Below are 22,322 nucleotides of genomic sequence, written 5' to 3'. Positions count from 1 at the left end.
CTCTGTAGGCGATTTCCAGGTCCACAACATCAACAGCTTTTTGAATATATCAAACTTAGATGTCTTGTAGGCCTTCTTAAACTCATCATCTAAAACATTCTTTCCTCTCACCCTCCCTCTTCCAAACTTTCCCATTATTGGTGAGATTACTGCCACCTAGTCACCAAGAACTACAATTCTGTTGTTATCCTCAACTCCTTACTCACTCACTCCACATATCCAATCTTTTGCCAAATCTTGTCATTTCTACCCTTACAACTTCTCTCACATGTTACTTTCTCTCTTCTCTCTACTAATCTTAATTCAAGTTCTCATCACCTCTCTCTTGGACTATTTCAAGTCTTCTTGTTAAGCTCCAGTGGTCTCTCTTGTCTCCAGAGTCACTAAATGCTCTTTGATGCTTGGCCTTGGTTAGTCTTCTACTTTATTCCTCTCCCATAGAGATACACTGGGATCCTTGCTGTTCCTTGCATGTAGCACTCCTCCAGGATCCCTGCCTTCTGTGTTGACTGTCACCATGACTGAAATATTCTCTCCTTAACCTCAGCCTCCTACTTTCCCTTATTTCTTTCAAGACTCCGCTCACAACTCACCTTTCACAGGAGGCCTTTCCAGTTCCCCGACTACTAGTGCCTTCCCTTCTAAGATTACTACTACCTTCCATCTACTTGGTGGGGCTTATAAGTATTTAGTTATTTATGTGGACTTTCCTTCTTTAGAATGTGAGTTTCTTGAAGCCAGAATTATTTTTGCCTTTCTTTACATTCTCTATATTTAGCACAGTGCCTGGTACACAAGAAGTGTTTAATAAATGCTTAACTGACCAATCCAGTGCACTCCTTCTGCTGCAAATTTATGCCTAAAAAATGATCTCCCTCTGCTATGGCTCCAATTGTGTTGGCCCAAGGATAGTCTGTCCCTCAGAGACAATGCACTCCCCTCTCCAATCCATCCTCCACACAGTAGCTGCCAAGATGACATTCCTGAAGCACAGGCTTCATTGTATTGCCTTCCCTTTCAAACTCCAGGGGTTCCCCCATATCTCTAGGATCAAATGCAAACTCTTCTCTCTGACATAAAAAGCCTTTCACAACCTGCCCCAAGCCTTTCTGACTTTATATGTATTATATTAACAATTCTAATTTTATGTTACTTCCCTTCATGTATTCTCTACTGTTTATCCAAACTCTTTCTTGCTTTGCCTCATATATGATATTCTCCCATCTGCATATCTTTTCAGGCTTGCCCACGTGCCTGGAATGCATTCTCTCCTCATCCCTAACTTCCTTCCAAGCTCAGCTCAAGTACTATCACTTACATGAGGAATTTCCTGATCTTCCAAGGCAGTGAGGTCCCCTTCTCCCCTCATTATCATGTATATAATATCATTATCCCCACTTATACCTGTAGATCTGGTGTACATTTTTTTTGTTTTTGTGTTTCTTAATTTTCAAAAGTATTTTATTTTCCAAATACATGTAAAAATAATTTTCAACATTCATTTTTGTAAGACTTTGTGTTCCAATTTTTCCTCCCTGCCTTCTTTACTTTCCCCTTTCCTAAGATAGCAAGCAACAGGATATAGGTTAAATAAGTACATATTATCATATCTGTCATGTTATGGAAGAAAAATCAGACCAAACCATGAGAAAAAAAATTGGTATAAATTTTGCACACAAATATCTGTATATATGGTAGCTCTGGCAGACTTCAAACTCCTAGAAGATTAGGGCCTAACAGCTTTTTGTTTTTGAATCACCAGACTTAGCATTGTGCCTAGCACATACTAGGCATTTAATATTTGTTGACTGAATGAATATAACAAGCTAGACAGAAGTTGCTAACTTCAAAAAGAAACCCTCAGAGAATCAGTTAAACCAATAATCATCAAGGCATTTTATTTTCAACACTGCTACCTTCATTTAAGAAAGGCCCATCTCCAGGTCCAGAAGCCACTTAGATACATTCAGAGAACCCAAGAGGAAGTTAGTTTTCCATTAACAAAGTTTCCACCTTGAAACACAAAATCAGGAAACAGAACCAGAAAAGGCTCCCAAGTGACACTCACCTCCAACTGCTCTGAGCTTACTTATTTGAAAGGAAAAGTAAAATATCATTTAAAAGGGGTCTGTCTACCTCACTTGATTTGAGGTTTTTGTATCTCAGTCAGAAATTGTGTATGCCTGACTTGAATGCAGATCAAAGCTATATTTATTAGCTTTCCATTAGAAAAAAAAGTCCCAAATTCATACTAGAAAACCTGTCCACTCCTAAAATGTCCTATGGCAATATCTGGGTCAAATAGCTTCTAGAACCAATTCTTCTCCAGACTAGGAAATTGTCTAGTCATTCTAGAGGCTCCTTAAAGAACAGGAAACCGAGAGAAGGAGACTCCAAAGACTCTTTTTCTTGTTGTTTTTTTCTTTCCCGGAATCAGCCATGGCTTTTTGGCCGAGGGTACGTAGAACAACTTCACAACAACTAGTTACTGAGATGTCTCAAGAGATTAGTACTCAGAAATAGCTCTCCCAAAGCTTGGTTAAAGCAAAAGGATGGACAAGGCATAGACTGTGAAACTCAGCTATGGATACTACATGGAGAGGAAGGAAGGGAGGAAGAGAGAAGGTGAGAGAGAGAGAGAGAGGGAAATAAGAGAGAGGAAAGGAGGGAGAGAGGGAGGGGGAGAGAGAGAGAAGAGAAGGAGGAGGCAGAAGGGGAATGGGAGGAGGAGGGGATGAAGAAGGGAAAGGGGAAAAGGAGAAGAAATGAGAGGGAGAGGAGGAAGGGGAAAGAAAGAAAGGAGGGAAGGGAAGGAGGAAGAAGGAGAGAAGGAAAAGGAAGGGAAAAGGGGAAAGGAAGAGGAGAAAGAGAAAAGGAGGGGGGGAAGGGAGAGAAAGATATAAACATCAAAAGGAACCTTTCAGTCCCAAAGGAAACTGTTTAAAACCTCAAAGCATCCTGAGCCAATGTGTATATCTTTGAAAGGATACAAGTAGGGAATATTGTATAAAATTACAAAGTTAGTCTTGACCTAACCCAAATTGATTGTTTCCATTCAAAAATTTGTAAATGACCTAAATCTGATAGTAAACATGCACTGGAAACATTTGGTTCTGAATAATTCTCATACTGGAAACTTTGTACCTCTGTAGAGGGTCCCTATAGTCTCTGGTAGGGTCCCTATATTCATCATTAAAACATTACTGCATTTTGATTTGGAACAGAGATTTCTATGCCTGGTAGATCTCTAATTTTGAGGCTCAAAGTCAAATAATAAAAAAATATGTATTCACAAATACTTCTCAGATTTCTCAGTCTAGAAGTGACTCTCTAGAACACTGCTTACAGTCTAGTTGTACATCAGGAGAGGATGCATGCAGCAACAATGTCCAGAGGTTTTGATTCAGAGAGAATTGAAAGGAAACTCAGAGGCCCCCTAGTACAATCTCCATATTTTACAGATGAGAAAATTGAGGTCCAAGGGGATGAAATGACTTGCCGTAGGTAACAAAGATAAGCAAAAGGATAAACACGTTGTTCCTGGTTGGGAGGGATCCACCTCATATTTTAAAATGTTTCTTTTTTTTTATTGATAACTGTTTTTCACAACACCTTTCCCCTCTGTCCCAGAACCTAACATCTCTCATGATTTACGCAATAACTGATGCAGACAGGGGTACCATCTTATTCATGCTGCCAGACAGAAACTACTTAAACTGCATCTACTTTCAACCAGGCATCTCATGAAACATTCTTTTATTGCTGGCTCACTGATGCATACCAGAACGTCCTTCTGTGTTATTGTGTGTTATTAGCTGAAAAAAGGTTTCTTGTCCTTTCCCCAGCCAAGATTAATAGCTACCTCTGACTAATGATGCTTACAAGCAGATGCTTTCATTCCATAGGAATCAGATTTCCTCAATTAGTCCTATTCTTCACTCCTCCAGCTTTTTTCCTTCTTCCCCCAGAAAATACCCACCTTTTGATTCTCTTCTCATACAGCCCCCTATCTTTTGATTCAATTCAACTCAACAAACATTTAATATGCGTTTGCTATATATAACTTAATAAAGGGATGAAATGTATAATGATAAAAAGACAAAAAGGAAAATAAAATAGTATCTGTCTTCAAGAAGTCTACATCCTATTGGAGAAATACAACATATATATAACTATACTACTACAAGAGAACTTGAGAAAATAGAATCATAGCAATGTGTGTGCATGCACGTATGTGTAACAGAGATAGAGATGAGGGTACAGGTGGAGGGAGAGAGAGGGGAGAGCAGGAGGAGAGGGTAGATTGTGGAAGTTTTCACAGAGAAGGTGGTGCCTGACCGAGTCTTGAAAGATAAAGATTATGACAAGCAAAGAGAAGGGAATGTATTTCAGCCATGGGTGATGCCCTGAATGAAAACAGAGATCAGAGATGGAATGATAAGTTTAGGGAACAGGTAAAAATAATGTAATTTGTTGAGAACATATATGTATGAAGAAAAAGGTGTGCTTTTCTTCTCTCTCCAAGCTTCCTGCCTAACACCTTTGGTCTCCAATGTTTCTTCTAGGGAAATAATTGGAGAACTCCATTTACTTAGTCATCACAAAGAAAAACATTTCCATCACCTCACTTGGCCCATCAATTCACACTCCTCCATCCTTCCACATTCAACCTGTTCTTCAAGTCTCATAGTGTTTTATTTTTCCAAATACATGTAAAGATAGTTTTCAACATTTATTTTTGTAACATTTTATATTCCAAATTTTTCTCCTTCCCTCCTCCCTGTGACAGCAAACAATCTGATATAGGTTGAATATGTGCTATCTTTTTCAATATATTTCCATGTTTATCATGTTGCACATCAGACCAAAAGAAAAAAGAAAACAACGAGGAAGAAAAAACAAAGTCTCCATAGTTATCTCTCTAGATGCGATTGGCATTTTCCATCCCAAGAATATTGGAATTGCCTTAGATCACCACATGGTGGAGAAGTCAAGGCTTATATCTTCCGCGAAGATTTTCATGACCACTCTAACCCACCCATCAAATGTCTCTCTAACTCATGGAATGTTAGACCTGGACCGGGGTGGGGGAAAGAAGAGGAGGGAGGAGCTTAGAGGGAAGGATTGACACATAAATTAGTGGTAGAACAAAGATTAGACTCCCAGGTCTTCTAGCACTAGTCCACTATAACATGTGTTACTTCTTTTGCATTTACTTTATGTATGACAAGCAGCATGATGTAAGGGATAAAGATCTGGCCTAGGAGCCAAGAAGACCTGGCTTTAGATATAGACTATAGACCTTTAGACCATAGCTTATTATGTTCTGGATATGGACCAATCATTTACCCTCTCGATATCTTCTAGGTTCAGAGACTATGTGTTGGAGGGAGTTTTCTCATCTGATATTTTCCTGTACCAATGAAGTCCCAAATACAGTTCCTCTCATTAGAGTGTGAGCTCCTTAAGGGCAGATGGTCTTTTGTCTCTTTTTGTATCTCCAGTGCTTAGCACAGTGCCTGGCACATGCAAGGCACTTCATAAGAGTTTGATGACTGACTGATTATCCTCATTAGAATTTGAGGATCTGAGTCTGCTTTGGAATCCCTTTTAGCCCTGGTTTATTACAGTCACTTAGTTTGCCAGCTCTCAGGAGAGACCAATGGTTCCTGGTCCACCTCAGCTGGAATTTGTACTTTCAGGCTTAGGCCTAAGGGATCAAGTGACTCTGGAAGGGAAGACTCTGAACATTCTTCTTGAGGCTTGATATTCAGAACAGAGCTTTCTGTTGTTAGGGTCACAGGCTGCCTGGTCTGCCACAGTAAGAGAAAGAGAAAGGCCTTTTAGTGCCTGCTTCTTGGCCCCAGGGCTTCATGCATCCAGCTTGCATGCAGGCAGATCCTAGTGGTTTGACATTTTCCAGAGAACAGCACAGACTGAGACGTGGAACCATAATTAAGCTGCACGTTCAGCAGCAATAAGCCTGAAGGGTGGAGAGCTGGACTGGTGAAAACATCAGCTCCCAGCTGGGTGGACTCTGGTCTGACTTCAGAGACAGTTAAACAGAACTCCAGGTGGGAGGCTGTGCTTGCTGGATAGCTTCCAAAGGCTTCACGAGCTGCACGTGGGACCTGATGATGATCCCAGAGGGTCCTTTCCATTGGAATGAACAGTCTGACCTGGTATCCTGGCCAAGATGTTCCTCGCCTTCTATGAAGCTGTATGCTGGCTGCCACCCCACACCCCAGAGGCAATTCTATATCAACGGAGACCCTGAGCAAGTGCTCCAAATACTGTAGAAACATGGATTTCCCATAGCAACATAAACATACTTTTCTCCCAGATGTGCCGCTTACCCCAACATTCTTCCCTGGAACATGCAGTGTATGTCTGGGCAGCTGTATCTAGGCACTTCTCTGGCCCAATGCCCAAATACCCTGAAGGCAATTCAAGTGAATGGCAACAGGAATCTCTGACTTTCATTCACTCTGCCAGTCTCCAATGAGTCATGTCTACTGGAATAGCATGAGGCCCAGTTTATTGTGTTCAGGTCTGGAGGAGACAGGTGCCTTAAGGGGTATCCTCTCAACTCAACTTTAAATTCTCTCAATTGCACTTCTTTCAAGCTCACCTTCCAACTACTCCCCCTCCCTTTCCTACATCAAATCTCATGGATTATTCCTTGCACACAACTTCAGATTTGTTCCATCTCTTCTCCCATTACTCCCAAACTTGGACCAGGACTAATTAAAATTAGTCTCCTGCCCTATAGTCTCATTGGTGAGTTCTTCCCAGAAGCTCCATTTTGGGAAAGGTCCCAGGTCAGCCTTTTTTTATTCCTCTGTGAGGGCAGCTTCTGACTCTTCAAACTTACTATGGTCCCTTTCCTGCTCATCCCCATTGCATTTCTGTTTCCTTTCATGTTATGCCTCCTCCCTTACCCATTAGAATGTAAACTCCTTGAGAATAGGAATTATTTTTCTATTTACTTTTTAGGAATTATTTATATCTCTCTTCTTCTTCTTCTACATCTCCTTCTTCTTTCCTTGTTAACCAAAGTTTGTTGACTGCCATTCTTAGAAACAATACATACTGTGAGCCCACCACAGTTAATTTTTAATTAACAAAATGCTAGCATTATTAATAAAACAGGTAATAATAGAACAGTAATGAATTGAACCAGCTACACCCAGCGAAAGAACTCAGGGAAATGAGTATGAACTATTCCCGATCCCTCTATTTTTGTCTACCTGCACTTTTGATTTCCTTCACAGGTTAACGGTACACTATTTCAAAGTCCAATTCCTCTTGTGCAGCAAAATAACAATAATAAATACAATAATATATTGTATTTAACATATACTTTAACATATTTAACATGTATTGGTCTACCTGCCATCTGGGGGAGAGGGTGGAGGGAAGGAGGGGAAAAATTGGAACAAAAGGTTTTGCAGCTGTCAATGCTGAAAAATTACCCATGCATATATCTTATAAATAAAAAGCTATAATAAAATAAACAAATAAGGTAATTACCAGAAACTATGTTTCTTGAACTTTTAAAATGTCACAGTAGTATAGTCTGCTTGTAATATAATCAGTATAAAATCAGGCTGGTAAGGTAGGTGGTAACTAATCAGAGAAGGGTTTTAAATACTGAAATAATATTAATAATTATTATATTGATATAGAACTTTAAAATTTACAAAGTACTTTACTTATATTATAAGCACATAGATGCATTGATTTAGATCTAGCAGGGGCTCATGGCTCTAGGAGATCACTGATTCCCTACTCAACACCTTCCTATTCAATAAACTCCACTGGCTCCTTCAGGATCAAATACAAAGTACTCTATTTGGCGTTCAAAGCCCTTTATAACCTAGTGCCCTGACATCTTTCCAATCTTCTTACACCCTGTTCCCAATCACAAATTCTTTGACTCTGTGACAGTAGACTCCTGGCTGTTCCATGAAGGAGATGTTCTATCTTTTCACTGGAGACATTCTCTTTGGCTGGTTCCATACCTGAAACATCATTTCTCCTCATCTCCACTTATTGGCTTTCCTGGCTTCCTTTAAGTCCCTTTGGATTGAGAGCTCTCATTAAGAAGGCTAACAGTGATTCACCTGAGTTCTCCCTCAAGCCCCTCCAAACACCTTTAAATAATTCCATAAAACAATTCCTGAAGCAGCAGAACTCACAAAGGAATGGGTAAAATAATTTTTCAGCTAAACACAACTTAGGAGATCATCAGGAGAGGTTTGTCACACCAGGGCAAGAGTAGAGCACAGTCCAGCCCAGGTCAGCATAGGCTTAGGCGCAGTAAACCAGGAATAGGTATTAGGAACCACTGAATCAGCCACAGCTGCTTCCAGAGCTCTCAGCTCACAGATAGTAAGAAGGTCAAACAAATGATCAGAAGAAAATTGCAGGGATCTTTTTGTGAGCACTGAGGCAGGATTCTGGTTTTTTTTTTTGCCCATACCTGAATCTGGGTTGCAGTCCTAGATGGCAGTTTCGTGTTGAGGAGGAGCACTAGCACACCAGAGCTTGTGATCGCAGGGGAACAAGGACCCTTTTCACAGTTCCAGAGTAGAAAAGAATCCTTATGTTACTCACAAATCAAAGCACAGGGCAGAAGAGTAGTAAACACACTTCTCCTTAGATCATACTACCTTAGAAGAACTGAAAACTTACAGTTCCTATAAGTTTCTCTGAAAACAGCTATACAAAACCCATGAAGCCTGGGACAGTGTGCTCTCCACCCTGGAAGCAGAGTCCTATTTTAACAAAGAGTTAAAAGTCTAGAAACAGGCTGGAAAAATAAGCAAATAGGGAAAAATATTCTGACCACAGAAAGATCAAAATACACATTCAGAAGATAAAATCAAAGCTCAAGTTAGAGCTTCAAAGAAAAATATGAATTGGTCTCAGATCATGGTAGGTCTCAAAAAGTTTTTTGAAAATCAATTAAGAGAGATAAAGAAAAAAATGGGAAGAGAAATGAAAGTGACACAAGAAAATAATGAAAAATAAATCAACAACTTGGTAAAGAGACACACACATAAAAATGGAAAATGACACCTTAAAAACTAGGTCAAATGGTTTTTAAAAAAGGGTAAAAAAAAGATAATTAGGAGACAAATGCCTTAAAAAACAGAATTGGCCAAATGAAAAAAGTGAAACAAAAATTCATTGAAGAAAATAATTCCTTAAAAATTAGAATTGAGCAAACGGAAGATGATGACACTACAAGAAATTAAAAACAAACAAAAGAATGAAAAAAATACAAAATATGGTGTGAAATATCTCTTTGGAAAAACAACTGACTTTCATAAGAGATCTAGCATAGTAAATTAAGAATTATTGGACTACCTGGAAGTCATGATCAAAACAAGAGCCTGGACATCATCTTTCAAGAAATTATCAAGGAAAATTGCTCTCATATTCTAGAGTCAAAGGATAAAATAAAAATTGAAAGAATACACTAATAACCTCCTAAAAAGATCCTAAAAAATGAAAACTCCCAAGAATATTATAGCCAAATTTCAGAGCTCCCAGGTCAAGAAGAAAATAACTCAAGCAGCCAGAAAGAAATAATTGAAGTGTTATGAGCCTCAGACAGTTACCAGGATAATACATTTAAGAATTGGAGGGCTTGGAATATGATATTCCTGAGGTCCAAGGACCTAGAAATACAACCAAGAATCTCCTAAGCAAAACTTAGCATAATCCTTCAGGAGAAAAATGGACATTCAATGAAATAAGGGTTTTTAAAGCATTCTTGATAGGGAATAAATACCAGAAGTGAACAGAAAATTTGACTTTCAAATACAAGATGCAAAAGAAGCATAAAATGGTAAACAAAAAAAGAAAATCATAAAGGATATAATATGGTAAAACTATTTACATTCCTATATGAGAAGATGGCACTTAAGACTCATAAGAATTTTCTCATTATTAGGGCAACTGGAGTATATATACAGAAAGAGGGCAGAGGTGTGAACTGAATATGAAGAAATGATATCTAAAAAAATAAAATTAATGGGTGAGAGAGGAACATACTGGGAAAAAGAGAAAGGGAAAAGTAGAGTGGGGTAAATTATGTCACATAAAAGAGGCAAGAGAGAATTTTTACAGTAGAGGAATATAGAAATAGCTCAAAATCTATCTTACCCTAAAAGAAAATAGGAGGGGAAGGGGATAAGAAAAGATGTGTGGAGGGGAAAGAAGGGTGAAAGAAAGGAGGGCAGATTAGGAAGGGGACTAGTAAGAAGCAAAACACTTTTGAGGAGGGACATGGTAAAAGTCAAGAGAGAACAGAATAAACAGGGAGGAAATATAATGAAGGAATAAATATAGGATGTCAAAAGATATAGACTGAAGAGCACTATATAGATCATAAAAAGAAGGTGAAAAAATCTCTCATAGATAAATAATAACAGAGAAGAGGAGGAATGATAATACTTACAGCTGAAAAGGACTTTTGAGATCATTTGACAGGAGAGAGTCTGAGATCAGGAGAGAGGAAGTAAAAATTACATAATAATAATAGAGGGTAAATAATAGAATAAGCACTTAAATCTAGGTCCTTAGATGGCATAAATTCAAAAAGGAAGAAACTGTTGAGTGATTGCTACAAAACAAATGTCAAAGATTTTGGCCAGAAACAAGGAATATGCCAATGCTTTCTTTTGGCCTCCTTAGTGTGAAACCACAACAGAAGTGACCAGCACTTGAGATGTAAGTGATGTGACCTCAGGGAAAAACTAGATTTCTTTTTCCAAATGGTTTTGAGAGGATGAAACAGAACTTGTTACAAAAGAATGAGGTTCCAAAGATATGATGAAGAGAAACACAAAACTGAGGAGAATAATAGCTGAGTTATATAGGAATTAGAAGCATCATGGGATAATAGAAAAATTAGACTTATACACAAGAGAGATGTGGATTGGAATCATAGAATTAGCTGGGTGGTCTGGGTAGGTCATTTACTATCTTTAAGTCTTAACTTCTTCATCTGAAAAATTATTTCAAAATTCAAAATAAAGTATTATTACTTGGGGAAAATACGAAGATAATAATATTTATGCCACCTACCTCACTAGGCTGCTGGGAGTAAAACACTTTGAAGATCTTAAAGGCTTATACAAACATGAGTTTTTAATATTAGAAAAGCAAGGGGCAAAGTAGCTAGGGGGAAAGGCTAAACAATTAAGCATGGGGAAATTGGGATAGTATCAAGAAGGATTTGCTGGATATAAAGCAGTGGAAGACCAAATGGACAGAAACTCATAAACCAGCTCAGTCAACAGCTTGAATTACCTGGAGATAGAATGATAATGAGAAGAGATGTCAGTTGACAAGCATTTATCAAGCCCTTATTATATGCCAGGCACTGTGCTAAGCACTAAGGTATGAAGTAAAAATGAAAACATGCCCCTAATCCTAAAGGAATTCCCATTCTAAGATATTACAATAGGTGACTGGTGATCACAGCCTCAGTTGCCAAATCCTCTGCACAGCTGAGAAGGAAATGATTTAACTGATTTTGTAAAACATCAGGTTCTGAAATAAAGGTGTGTGGGAATCTGTGGGAGGGAGGAGATAAATTCATTCCTGACTATAAAAAAAGCACTAACCTAAGAACAGTTCCAAACAGGGAGTTCCTTTTAAATGAAGTTTCACCTTCAACAGACCTTGGACGTAAATGTGACTATGTATCCTCAGCACTGTCCAGTAAAATTTCTTTCAAAATACAACAAAAATTGTAAAGGTTATAATTATAATACTAAGGACTCCCTTTGAGTTTCCAGGTACTTTTCTTTCCTTTTTAAAAAATTTAATGATTTTTTTATGTCAAACTTAAAATACAAAATGAAAAATGAAAAAAAAAAAAAAAAAAAGGAAAAAACATTGGTTTGTATACAAACAGAGAAGGTTCCAGGTATTTTTCTGAACTCTAATATTACTGCTATTGGAAAGTGACTAACATGTACTTTACTGGTATTTCTTACATTGTAGGGTGAGCTGTCTTTTCTAGAAATGTTACATTTGCATATTTATTATCTGCCACTATTTTTGGCCTCTGAGTAGTTAGAATACAGACATACAGGAGTTTCAGGGGCAATGTTTTAAAATCAGTCCTTTTTGGTAGAAAGGTATTCAAAGGGAATAGTAGGAAGTAGGAAGCCTCTCTTTAAAGGAAAAAAAGATTGTTTTGGATACTCAGGGACTAGAAAGAATGTCAGGACTGAATTACAAAACATCTGAGAAGCTATAATTTTTATTGAAGAATCATCTATTTGAGCTAGGAAGGAGCAACCCCAGACAACACAGGTTGGACATGGAGAAAGACAAAAAAAGAGAAGTCATAAGGACGGGTACCACACATTACAGAAAAAGGGAGAAATGAAATTTGACAGAAGTTTATTCTATAAAGAGAGATAATCACACATCATTAATTCCCAACACAATTACTTCATTTCAGTGAAGTGAGGGTACAGAGTGTTAAGAGTGCAACTTCAGAAATGGGAAAGAAACACTCGCTAAACTCCAACATAGGAGGCACATTCAAATCTGAAAGTCAGAAGGCTGATATCATCTACACCTCTGGAAAAGTATCAAGGTCAGGTCCCTCAGTATATAGCCCTAGTCTGCCACTTTATTCTCCCCACATGCCATGTGCCAGGCATGTAAAATTACAAATTTACACATACTTTGGCAATAACTTAAGATACAGTCAATTTAACAGCCCAGATATAATCTATAGCATAAGGGCTCTTGACACTTCATCCAGAGACAGTCCAGATCACAAAACTCCTTGTAGATACTATGTAACTTCAAGCTAACATAGAAAAGATTTCTTTTCCCCATTCCCAAGTAGGAGAGTGAATGACTCTCCTAATTTCCATTTATCATTATTACCCTGGAGTTCAGCCCCCAGCCTATAAGGATCTTTATTTATATACCATCTCCCCCAACCCCCTATCGTAAGTAGCTCTAACCACCACCCCACTCAGCCTATAACACAGAAGCACTTATCCTCCCCTCTCCAGATCCTACTCCTTCCTTCCCGTTATGTGAAGACAAAGACCATCTTTATTTATCCAACAGTAACTCCGACCCTGTGTCTCCCCCAGCAAGAAACTACAACAGTACCCCATCCCCAGCCGTGATCAGGTTTGACAACAATGCTTGACTCCCCTTACCACGTCTGAAACAACTCTAACCCATCCCTCCGCCTGCGAGGGTCCTGCCAGCCTGGGACCGTCCCCAAGTCTGCAATGACGCTGACACCTCAGGGGCAGCGATGACACCCCACCCCCCCAACACCCAGACTCCAAGCCATATACCCAGTTCCCTCTTTTCAGTGAGTGATGCCCCAGGAGATTCTGACCAACCCCATCCCCAGTATCGATGGACATGACAGCGCCCATCTCTTCCCAGACTTAGACGACCAGGTTCAACAACACAGCTACAGGCTGCCAGACGACCCCTCCCCCGGCCCCGATCACCCCCAAGTCTCTTTCTCCTAATGTGACAGTTAAGGACGGCCGCCAAGTCCTCGGGGATCGGGTAGTCCATTAACGCCAAAGCTCTCCAGTCCTACTTGCGCTGCCCGGAGGGGACTCACCAGTTAGCTGCTGCCCGAAAACGGAGGCGGAGGAATAAGACCCTTCCTCCGAGCACATAGTGACCCCCTTGGTCCTCCTCCACCTCTTGCCGGGAAGGGGGCGGGGTGCGCGAAGCCGGAACCGCGCGGAAACCACGTTCTTTGGGATTTGTAGTCTTTCTGCCTCATCGATGTCGGCAGCCACTTGGCTAGGAATCCTTGAAGAAAACTACAATTCCCATTGGCTCGCGCATAGCCAGTCCTGATTGGAAACAGCAGAATCACTCTATGTTACAATTTGGATTTTTATTGGCTTTAGTTCACCGGCCATCCTGATCAGACCCAATAGTAGGACGAAGTTTCGGTTCTTATGGCTGGAAGTGGCCCCGCTGAGAAGGCACGTTAGCTATCGTCAGATTGGTGAACTAGAGCCGAAACGACTGCCCGTGCAACTGAGAGCAGCGGAAACTACGGGATGGAAGGCCAAGGGTCATCAGTGGGCGGGTACTTCCTGTAGAGGTAGTCCAATCGCAGAGCCAGAGAATTAGTTCCCTATAAAAGCCAGAAGAGGCGGGCTTCTCATTCTTTTTCTGGCTTGCACGCTTTCTGGTCGGACGTGGAAGTTTTGAGGTTGTGCTGTGACTCTCATCTTAATTGGATCCCCTTAGCTTCGAGTTCGAAGGCGCGACCGGCATTCCTCTTTCTTCCTGCTATAATACCTGGGAATGAACAACCGAAACGACCAGTGGAAGCTTCCTGTGGCGCTACCAGACGGTCGAGGTGAGCGGGGCCTATGGCCGGCCCAGCCTTCGCTTATTACTTCTGTACTGTTCAGTCGCACTGAATTAGTCGAAGCACGTGGGCCGGTCCTACTCCTATAGGAGCGTGAACGAATATCAAAAGAGATTATCTAGGCCTTTTTGCCCCATTTACAGATGAGGAAATTGAGGTCTGGAGAAGGATTCAAGACATATCCAAGGTCAAAGTTAGCCACTTTTGCTTTTCAGGCTGCTTGTGAAACTTAAAGGAAGAAACTGAAATACCCCCTATACCCGACGTATTTTTATTTATGTGAAATTTTTGTCTGCTCTCTGGGAGACCTGGTCAACTGATTAACTAGGGAAGTCGAGGCAAGTTATCTTTTCAGTATCCCGATCTTAAGCTCTGAGAATGGACAGGAACGCCCCTTTATATCATACCTCCCCCTTAGGCTGTGGGCAGGAATAAGCAACCCCTCGTAGTTCCGAGAGCCAGGTATTCATGGTCACAGATCTCAGGGTAAAATCCCCTTGCTCCAGCCTAGAAGAACTGGACACGATGTGAACACTCTTTGGCGACTCTTACATCGTTAATACTTTAGCACATAGTAGGCACTTTAGTAGATTTGTATTTACTGCTATGACCAGGGATTCTTGGTGTCCAGGTAATGACTAACTGGTTGGGGAACATGAGTCTGGTACTGTAATTGAGAGTCTGGGACTTGAATAGTTATCGTAATTGACTTTAAGTTTTTAGAAAACAGTGCCGCTTATTTGCTGCCACCTAGTGAGAGAGCACTGGAAGAATTGTTTTGAACAGAAAGGTTAAGGATATCATCTTTCCTGTTGTAAGATATCAGTTAATCTGATCTCTGGTAAATCCCAGAAGTTCTGTGGTTGTTAATGAAAGCCTTTATCCTCTCCAAAAACGAGCATCTGGAATATAATAGACCCGACTTTTAATTACGTTGGGCCATTTGCCACAACTTCTCTGTAGCCGGTGATGAAATCTATATTTCTGACACCTCGTATGAGTATTGCCAATGTCAATACCTGATTATGTTTACGATCTGAGGCTGCAATTTATTGCCTTATTGGGGAATTGCAATTATTCAGAGTTTTATTCAGATGTATTGTAGATAATAACTGCACTGTTTAAACTTTTAGGTGTGCCCTGTTCTGTGGATGGACTTAACCACCAAACAGGTGAGACTTGTACATGTTTTTATAGTCTGAGCCAGTGATGAGACATTTCCATTTCTGACACCTCGTATGAAATCTGCATATGCAGTTTGATTATATAGCAAGGCTGAGGCTCACTAAAGACTAATTGAATATGAATTGAAATTTGGGTGACAGGAAGTCACCAGTCTTCTCAAAAATCATTCTTTCTAAATATATGGGGGGGGTTGTTTTGTTTTATTTTTAGATTTCATGGTGAGCACACTACAACAGTTTTTCCCCTATGCATTTGTGTTATGGGTAAGTAAAAAGTTGGGGGGGGGGTGTGCTAGAAGATTACTGCAGTCTGCCCATAATAAAAAGGCAGTTTGATTATGGGTGGTAAGAGTCGGGGTGTGACTAGTAGTTTACAGCTGATTGGTCATTCACTATATAAAATTTTCAGATCTTCATATCTAAAATACTAGGCAAAGCTCCATGCTGAAGCAGCCTTTTACTTCTGGTGTTTATGCCTATCCCTATTCTCCTTTTCCCACATTGTTCTGGGTCTTTAAGTACCAAAGGAAATGGAATTATGGAGCTAGAATACAGCATCACCTGGTGCTAAGTGGCTTTCTTAATATACACAGGTTGTCCTGGCTCCAAAGTGCATCCTTTCTTTGGATCACTTCTACCACAGCTAGCTTTGTTGTGGTTGGGGAAAGAGGGAGAACATGGTGTGGAGAAGACTCATTTCCCAGTACCATCCAATGATTGTGTGTGTATACACGCATATATGCCTATTTTTTCTTAATGCCAGAACACCTATTGATAGAATGCATATAGATGAACTTGCAAAAGCAGTTACCTTGTAGTAACTGTAGAAGACAAACTTGTAGAAGAGGCACTTGATGGAGATAAATCTGACAAAAACTTAAAATGTCCAGAAAGAATACCTTGCTGTCTCTAGCATCCATTGTGAATCTGCCTCATAACATAATGGAAAAGAAAGGTGCCCCAGGGTAGAGTTGCAGCCTCTGCAGCACTGATACTATACATTGGAGTCTCCCAAAGTCCTACCACAGGTAAATCCAGCTATTAGGAGAGTGAAAAATGGTGCTTTTCTGAACTGTCTCTAGCCTTCCCTAAAAACCTATTGCTCTGGAGTCTTAGTGTAAATTTGTCCAAACTAATTACATATAGCCCACATAAAGATGAAGCTTTTTTTTTTTTTTTTTTTGGCTAGATATGAGTGTCACTGGATAGTTGTCCTCAGGAATGTAGCCTAGAATAGAACCAAAGATTTGGCTATCAAATGTCTCAGGACCTGTATAGGAAAAGTGACTAATGCCAAACTTAAGATTCCCTGCCTCTTTTGAGTTATTGTCACTAATTTAGTTTCTTCAGCTGCAAACTGGAGGCGATAAAAGCACTTAACCTCCCAGGGTTGTTCTGAGGCTCAAATGAGATATTACTTGTAAAGTGCTTATCATAGTGTCTGGCACATAGTGAGCACTTAATAAGTATATCACTTATATAAAATATATTTTTGTATAATCCTTGTTTACTTCCCAATGTTAGGAGGATTTGGGGAGGAGAATATAAGGAAATTGATACTTGTACTTTCCCATCTTTCTCCCTATGTCTGATAACTGACCTCCAGGTATAGCATCCTAATTTGTATCTCTCGAATGCTATTTTGTTATATATTGTGTCATTAATTGCAATTGTATATTAAAGTTATTATGAATAAACTGAAAATTGATGAATTGCTACTTAATTTTCTACATCAGTCACTGGGTGGGCCACATTCTTTCTTTGGATATGTTCTCATTGGAATTGAAAAGGACTCTGTTAAACTATCTAATGGACCTCAGTGACAATATTTGAACAAGTATCCTGATTTTAAGACTTGTATTGAAGAATGAAAACTACTACCTTCCAAGTCTAATTTTTTCTTCCTTTTTTTTTTTTTTTTTTTTTTAGGATTTGAAAGCCTTTTATATCTTTTTTTTTTTTAGGGCCAGTATTCTCAGTTCCTTCTGTTGGTTTACCAGAGGTCCTATCTTATTTAAATTAAGTATTTTTTAAACAACAGTAACAACAGTAATGCCTTTCTTAATATTATCCTTATTTCTTGGCTAGTTCTATAAAGAGATAGTCTTTTTTATATCCCTTATGAGTTGGGTCCTTCAGATCTTCCCAAATTGAGTGCCAAATCGGATCCAAGTTTATAGTCATTCCCTTTTCTAAATTGTGTTTGGAAAGAGTGAACTCCTAGGCAATCTCTTTGGGAGGTTGCCAATTCGAATGTTGTTAGAAGAGGGTTTTGAATGGACGGATCCCTTTTATTGTATGCCCTAAGTTGAACGTGTGATCTTTGTAGAATACCATTCTAGTAGTACATGTGATTATTTTGATTTGAGGAACTTCAGTAATTTTAAAAATTTCCTTTTTAAAAGCACAAAGCACAAAGTACAATGTTGCTTTAAAAAAAAAAAACTTTATTGACAGCATTGTAGAACATCATACCATGAACAGAAGGGCCAACAAGAAAGATGTTTGTACCAAGTTGGGGTAACTTAATCTTGTTTCAGCAGCACTTTGTGATATAAAAAGCTTTCAGACATAATAAATACAGTATGACTACTGAATTCCGAGGCTATGGAATCTGAACTTTTTGGTTACAAGACAAAAGCTTTGCTTATCACTCTAAATCTGCTTTCCTAATTGGGAACAATATATTTATATACTGTTTAAGCTCCTGTGTGGAATTCAGAAGTTATACTACCATCAAGATGATTTTATTAAATAGAAATAATTCAAGACCTTGTTACCCTTATTGTCTGGAACTCTTTTTTGATGAGCCCCTGAAACGTTGATCAAGAACCCAAATTTTCAGCCAGTATGCCAAATAAGACTTGATAAATTAACAGAATTGTTTCAAAATTAACCTGTAGAATAATTCTATTCAATCTCCACTCCTGGAGTTTGCTGGTGTATGAGGGCCCTCCCAGATTCTTTGATAGCATACCTCTGTTATCACTCATTTTCAAGATAATGGTTTAAAATGATACATGAAGTCCATGGGAATGGGGTTTTTTCAGCTTATCTCACTTTGAAAGGAGGGATATTTAATAAGGAGGAAAATAGCCTTTTGACTGAATCCATTTGAAACAGGTTTCATGCTTGGAGTGGAGAGGCTTGGTTTAAGGACTGGCTATGTAACATTTTGGGTAGTAGTCACCCACAAAATGGAGAGGCTTGACTGAGATAACAGGAACGTACTTGAAAATTATAAAAAGCTGTACATTTGTAAGGTATTAATTTTATGGTCAATATCTATGACCTTATCCTATATGAGAGACCACAAAAAAGATGCTATTTCCTGGTTTGTAATAGGAACAGACTTTAAAGTACTACCACATGGGTTATCTTCACAGACTAAATCTGGTTTTTAGAACATTTTAAAATTGTTTATCACCTTTCCAAGGATTGAAGATAAATGCAAACCTTGTGCTCTTAGAAAGCACCCTCTTCCAGCTTTCTTGGCCTGCCTGTAGCATCCAGGGCAGCCAAATTGATTGTTGGAATGTGCCAGGCACTCTATTAACCTCTGGGGATACAAAAAGTCAAAAAATGGTCCCTATCCTCAATGAGCTGTCAAGTCGTCCAAAGGATACAAGTCCAAGTGACCAACAGTTCCTCTAAATACAAAGCTGGGGTCCCATTTGGTCAGCAGAGTAGGGTTCCAAACTGACATCTCTAAGAAGGGAGGGAGGGAAGTAACAAATACTAGTGTTCCCAGTTCTTGGGACAGAATTAATCCTGGTTTATTTTGATGAGGAAGAACTATTCTATTTCCCCCCTGAGCAAGTTTTAAAAAAAAAATCTTAGAATGATTTCTGTGGTCCCTTTAATTTTTTTCCCCATCAAAGTACTAAAATCCTACCTTATGAGTAACCAGTCCTCTTGGAAGTTCCACTTGATTTTTAATCCTAGGTACCCTGGTAATGCTGAAATGTAACTCTGCCATTATGGAAAGTTCAGCAGTAGATAAGTGAAATTCATCTTTAGCTTTTTGTTTTCTGATAATCTTGAGAGTAAGATTTTGTGATCGCTCATTCCAACTGAAATGTTGGAATACTATAACCTTTTTCTATACTCTAGCTTTGAGCAAAGATGGCTTTATGTAAAAGGATCTCCAAAGAAACCTTGAGGAATTAAGCCAACAGGATATAAATCATATAATTAAGGATATTAAGCAAGAGAAGCAGCAAAAAATGAGTGGACCCATAGCCCTTTTCACTATGAAAATAAGTAAGTTGGTTTTCTGCATGTGGTGCGTGAAACTGAAGTTCACCTAAAGCCCATGAGTTAATATGTGGGAAAACCAACAGATTGGTTGAAATTACAATAGTTTCCATTTTCTTCCTGGACAGACCAGACAGGTCACCTACAATGAGCAGCCAGACTAGTCCTTTTTAACTGACTCTTCCAGTCTGTAAACAACTTTGGCAAAACTCGTTTAGTCAAGTGAGATGCTTTGTGAAGGGAACATGCCATGTTGAACATCCCAAGATTAATGAGGTTCAGTGCCTTTGTCATCATTACCTTACAGAGCCAGGGAATGAGTATCCTGACCAGCTAAAAAGAGAAGTTGGCGAACCTTAATTCCAGGAACGCATCTGGAGTTGGTTATTCCAGCACTATGCTTCCAGGCAGGTATGGAGCTTTGCTGGTTCAAAGTAAACTCCCATCACTGTTTTCTTCTCCCTAGAATTTTCTCCTACCCAGTTTGTTGTCTTTTTCTCTGCAACTTCCTTCTTTCACCTTTACAAAGAGTGACACACAACACATGCACATACTCTCCACAAGAAAGGTGCCTCGTGAGCATTGGAGCAGTCACCTATTCCTAGGAAGGGCTAGCAGGCTTGAGGACCTCTAGGTCAGGGGCGGCAGCAGCCTGAGCCTCGGACTTCCCTCTTCACATAGTCATGCAACTTGAACTTGGGTTCACTTGGCAGCTTCATGGACCTGTGCTTCAGCTCCCTGCAAAGAGATGGGAGCCAGCTAGAATATGTGTGGTTATGGACAATGTTGCTTGAGCACATAAGGTTAAGCTAGAAACTGCCATAGATTTGATAGGTATGTGGATGGTAGTTGACCTCTCCCAAAATGCAAATTATGTATGGTGTGGAGAAAGCCCAGCTGGGCCTTGGGCTGTAGGGAGGGACAGCCCAGATTCCCTCTCTTTAGAGGGCTAAAGTTTGAAAGTATTTGAATAAGCAATGGGTCACCAAGGATCTAAGTCTTTAGTTGGGCAGGAAGGCAAATCATATGAAAATAGGTGCATACCCCTACAAACATTCCCATGCATATGTCCAAGCCAAAAACAAACCCAACTACCCAATCCCCGAAAATTCTGAAAAATAGAGCAAAAGGAAAACTTACTTTGCAATGGCCTTAAAGGCCAAATCCACATTCAGGCCTGTCTTGGCGCTGGTCTCCATGAAGGGTACCCCATACTCCTGTAAAACATGCTTGCCAGCTGGAGGGGAGGTAAGGGAGCAGAGCATCGGGCTGGCCCTCCTGAATAATCCTGGGGGGCCTTTAGGGTAGGGGATCCTTCAAGATATTATCTCACCCCAACGTCTGCTTTCCCCCTGGATTGTTAGGAGTTTCTGTCCTTTGTTCCTCTCAGCCCATGTTGGGGGAGCAGGATGCACTGAGCAGCATTCTCCCCTATCCAGTTCTTGAGGGAGGGTTAAGGTCTTTCAGCAAAGTTTAAGGATCTTATTTCATCTCTAAACAATTTCTTATTCAGCTATAGGCTGAAGCAAGAGAAAAAGAACTCAAAAGCCAGTGGGTTTAGCTGCAAGCATAAGGATATTACAGCAGGCTCCTTAGGTTTCATTTCTAAAAAGGTTTCATGAATGCCTTTTGCTTTTTTATGTCATTTTTATTTCCCTACATACCCACCCCAATCTGGATAGAGCCCATCTGTAACAAAGGAAATTAAAATCTACTAATACACTGAGTACATCAAGATTCTCTACTTACAGTCCCCTACCTCTTTAATAAGAGGAGGGAAGTATGCTTTATTTGGGTTCAGGATAGGTCACTGCAATTAGAATTTGGCCAGCAGTCCATTTGGTACTTGTAAATGTGCTTGTAAATGAGACCGTGAGTCTCACTTTTTGGACAGGACCAAATCACAAGGCTAGACATAATCCAGAGCTGCTGTTGGCCCCATCTGGGACTTTGCTGAATACTTTTACTAATTGATCTATTTCTATCCTTCCACTTCTAACCAAACCCATGCCTGTTTGGTGTACTCACCTTGGCCAGCTTTTCCCCATCTTCCCTTTTTACCACTCGTTCCTGGGTAGAGTCCACCTAAGATGGGATGCAAGGAATGGGAACATAGGTCTTCCCAGGCCTTTTGAAGGAGAAAGAGATACCTCCCAGTCACCAATTCAGGGAGTCTGGCTCAGCTGAGTCCAAATGGCAACCACCTGCCAATCGATACTCTTAAGGAGCCTGATGACCAGGGAGACAAGTGTCCAGGGCCCTCCAACAGCCCATCTCTGCTTCTGCCATTGTTGCCACCTACCTTGTTACCCAACAGCATGAGCACCACATCTTTTTGTGCATATTCGTGGATTTCAGTCAGCCAGGCCTATGGGGAAAGAAGGAAAACTAGTTGGCTCTTCAAGAGGCTTGTCCTGAAAAGGCTTTTCCATCCCTTCTCCTTCCTGAGAATCTGTACTCTTGACCCGGAACAC

At 39.9% G+C, this 22,322-nt stretch overlaps 2 protein-coding genes, 1 long non-coding RNA gene and 2 other non-coding genes across 10 annotated transcripts in view; 3 read left to right on the top strand and 2 right to left on the bottom strand.

The window, feature by feature from the left end:
* Window positions 1-13,734, bottom strand: part of TRAF7 (TNF receptor associated factor 7) — a 56,719-nt gene extending 42,985 nt beyond the window's left edge. For 2 of the 4 annotated variants that reach the window (XM_051969508.1, XM_051969510.1), the window contains exon 1: window positions 13,637-13,732. The gene's annotated coding sequence lies outside the window, so the exon portion shown is untranslated. Of the gene's footprint in view, window positions 1-13,636 lie in introns of all 4 variants that reach the window. The other 2 variants (XM_051969504.1, XM_051969507.1) reach the window with 2 other exon arrangements.
* Window positions 13,735-13,993: 259 nt separating this feature from the next.
* Window positions 13,994-17,309, top strand: LOC127543427 (uncharacterized). Its single transcript, XR_007949231.1, has 3 exons — window positions 13,994-14,395; window positions 15,541-15,579; window positions 15,803-17,309. It is a non-coding gene; the product is annotated as an uncharacterized LOC127543427 (long non-coding RNA).
* Window positions 15,369-15,452, top strand: LOC127546094 (small nucleolar RNA SNORD60). The gene has a single exon (XR_007949955.1). It is a non-coding gene; the product is annotated as a small nucleolar RNA SNORD60 (small nucleolar RNA).
* LOC127546093 (small nucleolar RNA SNORD60) lies at window positions 15,609-15,691 on the top strand. Its single transcript, XR_007949954.1, has one exon. It is a non-coding gene; the product is annotated as a small nucleolar RNA SNORD60 (small nucleolar RNA).
* A 708-nt stretch (window positions 17,310-18,017) lies between the features above and the next one.
* RAB26 (RAB26, member RAS oncogene family) overlaps window positions 18,018-22,322 on the bottom strand; it is a 37,826-nt gene continuing 33,521 nt past the window's right edge. For 2 of the 3 annotated variants that reach the window (XM_051969518.1, XM_051969516.1), the window contains exons 6-9: window positions 22,151-22,216; window positions 21,877-21,933; window positions 20,989-21,065; window positions 18,018-20,586 (exon numbers count right to left, since the gene is read on the bottom strand). In XM_051969518.1, coding sequence (XP_051825478.1) covers window positions 20,484-20,586; window positions 20,989-21,065; window positions 21,877-21,933; window positions 22,151-22,216 — 303 coding nt within the window. In that variant the 3' untranslated portion in view covers window positions 18,018-20,483. Of the gene's footprint in view, window positions 20,587-20,988; window positions 21,086-21,876; window positions 21,934-22,150; window positions 22,217-22,322 lie in introns of all 3 variants that reach the window. The other variant, XM_051969517.1, reaches the window with a different exon arrangement.

This window comes from Antechinus flavipes, chromosome 1 (assembly GCF_016432865.1).
Source record: "Antechinus flavipes isolate AdamAnt ecotype Samford, QLD, Australia chromosome 1, AdamAnt_v2, whole genome shotgun sequence".
Lineage (NCBI taxonomy): Eukaryota > Metazoa > Chordata > Mammalia > Dasyuromorphia > Dasyuridae > Antechinus > Antechinus flavipes.
This window is presented reverse-complemented; position numbering and strand designations above follow the sequence as displayed.